The sequence below is a fragment of the Apteryx rowi genome, unplaced genomic scaffold (assembly GCF_003343035.1).
Source record: "Apteryx rowi isolate R43461 unplaced genomic scaffold, aptRow1 scaffold_35, whole genome shotgun sequence".
Taxonomy (NCBI): Eukaryota; Metazoa; Chordata; class Aves; order Apterygiformes; family Apterygidae; genus Apteryx; species Apteryx rowi.
In genome coordinates this window covers 1,908,058-1,915,694 of record NW_020449974.1, presented here as the reverse complement: position 1 = coordinate 1,915,694, position 7,637 = coordinate 1,908,058, and the positions used below count along the sequence as shown (strand labels likewise).

Genomic DNA, 7,637 nt, shown 5'->3' with positions numbered 1-7,637 from the left:
GGTGGGATTGGGGCTGCCGTGGGGCAGGGGAGGGTCGGGGTGGTGGGGCTGGAGCCGCCATGGGGCAATTTGGGAGAGTCCCACTGGGGAGCTGAGCCGGGGCGGGCGAATCGGTGATCACGGCAGGACCATGCTCAGAGCCCTTCGCCTCCGGCCCCAGGTCCGACTTCAGGGCCGAGGTGACGCAGAAGAAGCGCGAGGCGCTGCTGGGCGGGGAGGACGCGGCGGAGCACTCCGAGGAGCATCGGCTCCTGATGGCCTGGAACGACGCTGAGAACGCGCGGCAGCGGGCCCGCAGGTGAGGCGGCCTGCTGGGCGCTGCGGGAAGCCTGCGTGAACCAGCAGCCTGGAAGTTAAGAGCTTCCGTAAATATACTTTAAAAGCACTGGCTGCGTTGATTTTGGTAGCAAAACGTCGCCTTCAAAAATAGCCATTTGACATTTTGATTTTAATAAATCAGCTCTTTAAGATGGAAGAAATGGGAAGTACTGGCTTACCTTCCTGTAAAAGTTAATCCCTGTAGATTGCTGGAAACCGTCAAACCGTCTGCAAAATGGATTTGACGGGGACRGCTGTCCTCTGGCCAGGAGAGCGGCCTTCGAACACGACGTTCAGGGCAGGGAGTGGCGACAGGCTGCTGCCAGCTGACGGTTGCTGGCCCCGCTGGCAGCGCCTGGGCTCCCCTTTGTGCCTGAGCTCGGAGAAAGCAGGTTGTTCCCTTAAGGCCCTTCAGGATTTGCCGCCCAGAAGCAGCACCATGCGAGGTGGTCGTGTTTCTGGTACCTCCTGTCGCTGACAGGTAAACTGCTGAGCGCTTGATAACCTCCCGCTCTTCTGCAGAGCTTGATATCATCGGAAACGGCTGTAGCTCGGGGTTAAGGCTCTCCGTGTTCCCTGGCGGACGCCGCTCGCAGGGAGCCATCCTCTGGTCAGCCCCTAGAAGTGGATAAAAAAAACCCCAAAGCAATCGGGAAACTGTCTGATGCGCTGAATCTTAAAAGCAGGAAAAGGTTAAAGGGAAAAAGCTCGTGTTTCCCTTCCCCGTTGGCTTTTCCTTCAGCCTTCCCAATGGTCTGCCGCAAGGTGCTCAAGCTTCCTCTTCCGGATGTTGCCGGAAGAACCGTATGCTCTGACTTCAAACTCCCAAACAAAGCCCGAAGGCAGAGGTGAACGCTGCTAGGTCTCGGGTCTGTGCCGTGCCTGCTGCTTTATTTGTCTACGAAGGCTTTTGCGTTAACTGTCCTGGTCGCAGGGCCAAGAGCGCTCTTCCGTCCCCGTGCTGGGAATAGYGAGGGCTGGCTTTGCCCTTCCCGTCTGTTCCGGCTGCGCTCAAACGTGCGGGTTTTGTACCCTGAGGTTTTCGTGCCACCCTACGGGGTATAAGCATTCAACAAAGCCTTGGTTTTCTTCTTTCAGGGAGGAAAGAATTAGGAAAGAGGAGGAAGAACGGAAGAAGCAGAAGTTGCAGGCTGCGGAGAACAAGGCCAAGCTAACGGAGGCTTTTCTGAAGGAGAAGGAGAAAGAGGTTCTCCAGCTGCAGGTAAGAGCAGCTGGCGACTGCCRGGGAAAACAGTGTCACCAGTCCCTGCGAGCAGTTCGCTGGGACCCTGTAGGAGTGGTGTGAAAGCAGTAGGCTTGTTTTCCAGAGAGTTTTGTATCAGAAACTGGGAACACAAATCTTGGCGCCCTCTGGGAGCGTTGACAGCTTGTAGATGGGACTGAGGTTGTGTGGGAGCTCTGAAAACAGAGGGAAGGAATAATCCTGAGCGATAGAATAAAGGTCTCCCTCTTCCTGAGGTTGACTCGGCTCCTGCTGAGATGCTGAAGATGTTAGTGGCATCTCAGGGTCTCCATTTCATGGGGAGCGCGGAGATCTGCGAGCTCCGCAGGAACCTTTGCAGGCGCCGGTAGCTTGGGCAGAGGTGACGGCAGTCTCGCGGGGGGTAGAAATATCCACGTGAAACGCGGATCTTGTCCTCTGCGGAGCCCCAAGCCTTTGCCGGGTACGGTGCCTGCTCTGCTGCCCGTGGTGACTTGTCTGTTAACATGCGTTAAGCGCCGGCRCTCGTCTTTCCTTCAGGAGGAAGCCAAAAAGTTCATCACCCCCGAGAACTTGGACGCACGAATTGAAGAGTGCCTGGACAATCCTCGCAACTACAACTTCGCCATCGACAAAGAGGGAAGAATAGTCAGACGGACCGTTCTGTCCTAGCGGCCCCGCTGGCGCATGTGGCTCGGCCCGGTCGCGGTGGGGAGGGGAGGTTTCGACGCGGTTGCTGTCGGCGCGCTGAGTTTCTGGCAGGGGTTGGCGGAAGGGAGGTTTCTTCCTTCGGATGCGCAAATCCACCGTAGAATCGTTGGCCAAACAGCCCGCGGGTCTAGCTGTGGTTCCTGTGCTGAAAGGAGAACGCCTGCGATTACAAAGGTGGGGGGAGAGAGAGGGAGAAAGCCRGGCTTTAAATGAAATCCGGCTGCGTTGAACTCCGGAGGCGTTAGCGGTCTGCCTCGGTCCCTGCAGAGCGGCAGGCAGTGGAAAAGCTGCCTGAGAAGCTGCTGGTGGTCCTGTTCCTGTCGCTCGGAGAGGCTGCTCTGCACTTTCACCTCCCGCTTGTTTGGATCCCTCCTGTTTTTGGGCTAAACTTACGGGGTTGAGTGGAGTGAGAACGATCCCGAGGCAGATCCYATCTCTTAGGTCCCTGGTGTTTATGCTCCAGAGGAATCCGATCCCTTCATCTGCTTTGCCAAGCTAAAACAACCTTGATCTCTGGTCGCCTCTCACGAGSTTGACTCTCCCTTTCTCCCTTGGCCTCAGCCTTTTTCTGCCCTCRCTGGTTTGAATTGATCTTGAATATGGGTAACCAAAACTGCACGCCTTTTCCAGGTGAGGTTGTACATGGACTTTGCATTATTCCCATCWCAGAGAAGAAATCAGTATCTGACTAATCTGACACCTTTTCATGTTAGGAACCTTGTGCCTAAATATCTCAGCTTCTAACAGAAACTTGCCGGTGCCCGTGTGCGTGGCAGTAACCTCTGCGTTGTTTGTGTTTCAACTCATCTTGGCGCTTTCGAAAGAAAACGGGGTCTGGGTCGTTTTGTAGAAAACACTTTGTTTTATTGGGTGAAATAATTCTTAGTTTCTCTGGTCTCCGCTGCGGTGGAAGGACTCTCTTTAGTCATTCCTGTTTATTCCCTAAACCCTCCTTTGAACATTCACTGAAGTGAGAAAATCGTGCGGTGGAAGCCTAAACGAAGTGTGCTTCGTTTAGATGCATCCGCTTGTTTCTTTTCCCCTCTTCAGGCACGGTGGCTTTTTTTTAAGTCATCACCTAGGGCTTAAGTTGTAGATAATACTGCGATTACTCCGGCTCGCAGCTCTTGCTGGGTCCTGTTTGGCAGCGCTGGCTCATGCTGCTCCTGCAGACGGACCCGTGCTTGCTCCGTCACTCCCGGAGCGGGCCGGAGGTCGGCTCTGCCCCGGGGGTGCTGTGCTCGGGCTGCAGTTTGCTGCTGTTCGGCCAGCCCGGAGCACGGGTGGAGTGAACGCCGGCCCCTCTGCAGAAGACCACAACTCAACGCTAAAAGCGATACAGGAGATCTACCTTAAATCTTGGCTTTTATCTGCGCTTTTCTAAAAATGGCCTCTGCTCTCCAGCCGGTCACCCGAGTCCTCCGGAGCAGACAGCAGCAGGAGTCTGCAACCGAACCAGGCAAGCACACGAAAACCAGACTTTTTTCTGTTTTGTACAAGCTTTTATTTCTAATGAAGAACACGACTTAAATTTGAGTCACGAAACTTGGTTCATCTGTTAGGCTGATGCCGGACTCGTACAGCTTGATGGGTGGCGAGTCCTGTGAAGCCTTCTCCCTTCTGGGTGTTGGGTGGTCTATGGAAACATCGCTTCTAGGTCACAAGATGAGTCAACCGTACAGCCCTCTGCGGGGGGAGAGAGCGCGAGCACCACGTAAATGAAACAGCACGAACCGCTAGCCCTTAGAGACCACCCGTAGCTATTTTTAATAACGGATTGAGCGAGATTGCGTTAAGTTTGTGCCCCGTAAGCTGCAGCAGGAACGTTCTAGCGGTTCGTGGAGGGATCTCCTGTAGCGTGGCCTTTCTGGAGGAATCTGGGGTTTTTGGAAAGACCCGGCTGATGAAGGAGGTGGCCGACTGGACCGCCGTGCAGCGGTGGGAGTCCTGCCACCTCTGCAGCCCCCTGCGCTTGGCTGCCATCTGCCTTTCCCRAAAAACCTCACGATCCGCACCCTCCCTTCTCCCTTCTCCCGTCCGTCAGGGCGGGTTTCCTAGCCAAGTCTGCCCTGAGCGGGACGGTCTTTGCCGTTAGGTGGATAAAGGGCCGAAGAAGGGTTGCACCCGGCCTTTGGGGGACGTGCCCTCTCCCGATTTTATATCGTAGCCTCGGATCGCCTCTCRTGCGCGTCGGAAGAACGGGGGAGCAGCAAGCCGCGGCGGTGAGGGCTGGAGGGAAGGGAAGCGGGGGAAGCCCGGCGCCGCTCAACTGTGGCTTTCGGGGTCTCACCGTTGCTGCAGCAGATGCCGGAGGCCGCGCAGCTCCCTCCGTTGCCGCCGCCGCACGGTTTGCGGCCGGACTCACAGGGGGTTGGCAAGAAGTTCTCTTCCTGGCACCGCAGGGTTTCGGAGGTGCCCAAGTAGCAGCCCAGCTCCTCTCCGCAGCAGATGTTGGGACCGAAGCAGCGGCCCTTGTTCCTGGGACCGCAGGGGGGGGACGTTAGCGAAGCGAAGAGCCTCTCGCGCCACCCTCGGTGCCTTGGGGTCGAGCCTTTWGCCCGGAGCTTCTCGGCATCGGCAGCCTCCTGCTCCTTTCGGCTCCGACCCGGCCCTGCCAGTTCGCTTCGGAAGCTGCCGGATTTATTTCCGCAGCGCGTTTGAGAGCAGCGTGGAGATGCTGGGGTGGGGGAGCGAGGCGGCCCTGGAGCAGCGGGAACCCTCTCCTTGCCGTTGGTTAAATCAGGGATCAAACACCAATTTCACCCCCCCTCCCAAAGCGATTGCTGCTATTCCGTAAGAAAAAAATGCATTTGACATCTTTATCCTCCTCGGGGATCGGGTGGCCGTAGGAGAAACACGCCCGGTCTCCAAGGCGGCCCGGCACGGTCCTACCTTTCTGATGTCCATGTCCAGGATGGCGCGTTTGCCCCCGATGGGGCAGTTCTGGATGTAGCAAGCGGAGGAGAGAGCCAGGAGCGCCAGGAGGCAGACGGCGAGCGCCTTGCACGGCATGGCTGCGGGTGCCTCGCGCTCCGGAGTTGGATCGGGAAGCTTTTTTGGGTTCTCGCCCCGGCGGGTAGCGGTATATATAGTGCTTACCCATGCCAGCACCGGCGTCACTCATTTCCCTTAAAAAATACAAGGCATTGCTTCCCACACCAAAGGGCTCCGCTAATAGCCGGAGGTCGAGGATGTGAGGTCAGGGCCAAGGCGCTGATTTTCTCCCTGCTCCTGCTCTGACGGCGGCGGGGGAAACGCGTGGAGGCTCCGGATGCCGTTCGGGGAAAGGTGGTTCCCCCCCCTGCGCGCGGTGGGGTGGCCGTTCAGGTCCCTCCGCCAAACGCTCTGTGCTGTCCTCTTCGGCCAACACCTCTGCCTCCCCCTTGGCCGTGGGCTGCAAGGGGTTGGGTAGGGTTGACGGAAGATGCCTCCAGCGGCCTGGTGGGCTGTGTCCTCCTGGGGCTAAGTGCTTCCTTTGSGTTCAAATCCCCTCCAGCGGGAGAAAAATGACCCCGCTTTCTCCTCCGGGAGGGTCCGGAGGTCTCTGCGCTGGGGGGATGAAGCACGGTGATGGCCCCTTCTCCACCTGGCATTTGGGGGATGCTCGGCCTTGTGTGTGTCCTGCTCTGAGGCTGCGGTGGGAAGAGGACAACTTGGGCCAGGTGGGGGAYACGGAGCCCTGCTTTCACCTGGCACCGCAGGTGCGGCTGTAGCTACCGAAAACCCACCAAACTCCAGCCGCAAAGGCCTCGAAGCCAAAACCCGCTATGGCTTCCGCCTCCGCTCTCCTCCGAGCCGACTCCAACGCGCCGGCTGGACCCCACGGCCTCGGCCGTGTCCCGCGCTGCTGCTGGAGCACCAGAGGATGGTGCCGAGCGGGACGGATGGTGACGCATTGCCCACTGCTGGCGCGCTCGCGCTCTCCCCGACCCCTCGCCGTCGTCACCRTGATTAAGAGCTTCCCGGCTTGCATCAATTCCCGCGCCGCGGACGGCGGCCCGCAATCCTTACGGCTATCGAGACCATTAGCCCCGTCCCCGTCCCCGGCGCCTGCTTAATTGGGCGATATGCAGCCCGGTGGCTTCGGGGACCGTCCCGGCCGTAACCTCTGCCGTCCCTGCCGGCCCGTGGCAAGACCTGCCGCTCGGCGGGGCCACGGCGGCGGTGGAGGGGGGCACGGGGTCGGGTCGCCGGTGTCGTCGCTTACGCCAGCGCGCCGGGGTCCGTGCTGATGTGCCCGGGGGGGGGGGGGGTCCGATTTCCTCGCTTCCCGGCGCCTGCGGATGCTGCGCCAGCCCCCATGTGCCCAGCTTGGGCCCAACACGGGGGTCCGGATGCCCAGAAGATGTTTTYTTTGGGTGGGGGAGTGTTTTGGTGGCCGAGCCCCCACTGACGTGGCCGGCGGAGCTGCTGCCTCCTGCTCCACCTCCCGCCACGCCGCCACCCCCCGGGGACCTTATAAACCCCCCCGGAGCTGCCGAGAGGCCGGGAGATGATGGGATCGGGGCAGGGGGTGAGCAGCTCGGTTTGGGGACCTGGCCCTCGGGAAGCTGCCCAGACCTGGCGCCGGTAAGAGACCTGGGGAAGAGGAGCGGGCGGGCTGGGCTCGYGGCAGCGCCTCCGAATTTCGGGATGGAGGGGACAGGGACAGGAATAGCCGGGGGATCCCATGTGTCGGGGTCTGCCGGGGGCCAGCGCAGCCTGGAGAGCCAGGGGTGACTTGATGGAGAAACGCAAGCCCCTCCGGAGGGGCTGGTAGCCAAACTGTGCCACCGGTGGCCCGTCTTGCCGCCACCGCCGTGGGGTGCTCGTCCCCCTGGGCGCCCCTGGAGGAGACGTCCCCCTGTTCCCCCCCACTGGGGAAGGCTGCCAACGGGACCAGGGCCACCTCTGCTCCGTGCTGGAGGGTGGTGGAGACCGGAGACCTTCTCCACCCAGCTGTGGTCCCCCCCAACGCAACTCAACCCAACCCAACTCAACCCAACCCAACTCAACCCAACCCAACTCAACTCACCCAACCCAACCCAACTCACCCAACCCAACTCACCCAACTCAACCCAACCCAACTCAACCCAACGCTGCAGACGAGGCCAGTGAGGTGCAAGAAGACAGGTTTATTGGGGCACATGGGGACAGAGGGGGGTAGCGGTGGGGGCAGCCGGCTCACAGCAGCGGCGGCGCCTTGCCCTGCTGCTGCCTGTTGGCCAGGTGCATCAGCTTGAGGAGGAAATTGCCGGCCGAGGCGTCGAGCGCCGTCAGGTTCCTCAGCACCCGGCCCTGCTCGCCTGCCACTTCCTCCTCCTCCTCCTCCTCCAGGCAAGCGGGCTCCAGGCTGCAGGTCTCTGCCGCCACCGGAGCAAGGAAGGAAGCAGAGCGGGAGCAGGTT

The 7,637-nt window shown here is 59.9% G+C and overlaps 2 protein-coding genes across 2 annotated transcripts in view; one reads left to right on the top strand and one right to left on the bottom strand.

The window, feature by feature from the left end:
- LOC112969433 (28S ribosomal protein S26, mitochondrial-like) overlaps positions 1 to 3,787 on the top strand; it is a 6,705-nt gene extending 2,918 nt beyond the window's left edge. The window contains exons 3-5 of the mRNA XM_026072758.1: positions 97 to 298; positions 1,417 to 1,540; positions 2,081 to 3,787. Coding sequence (XP_025928543.1) covers positions 97 to 298; positions 1,417 to 1,540; positions 2,081 to 2,212 — 458 coding nt within the window. The 3' untranslated portion in view covers positions 2,213 to 3,787. The remainder of the gene's footprint in view (positions 1 to 96; positions 299 to 1,416; positions 1,541 to 2,080) is intronic.
- A 47-nt stretch (positions 3,788 to 3,834) lies between these two features.
- Positions 3,835 to 5,450, bottom strand: OXT (oxytocin/neurophysin I prepropeptide). The gene is made up of 3 exons (XM_026072773.1): positions 5,144 to 5,450; positions 4,542 to 4,770; positions 3,835 to 3,937 (listed from the first exon to the last, which is right to left on the bottom strand). The coding sequence occupies exons 1-3, from the start codon at positions 5,261 to 5,263 to the stop codon at positions 3,888 to 3,890; spliced, it is 399 nt and encodes a 132-aa protein (XP_025928558.1). The 5' UTR covers positions 5,264 to 5,450; the 3' UTR covers positions 3,835 to 3,887.
- Between the last annotated feature and the right edge of the window lie 2,187 nt (positions 5,451 to 7,637).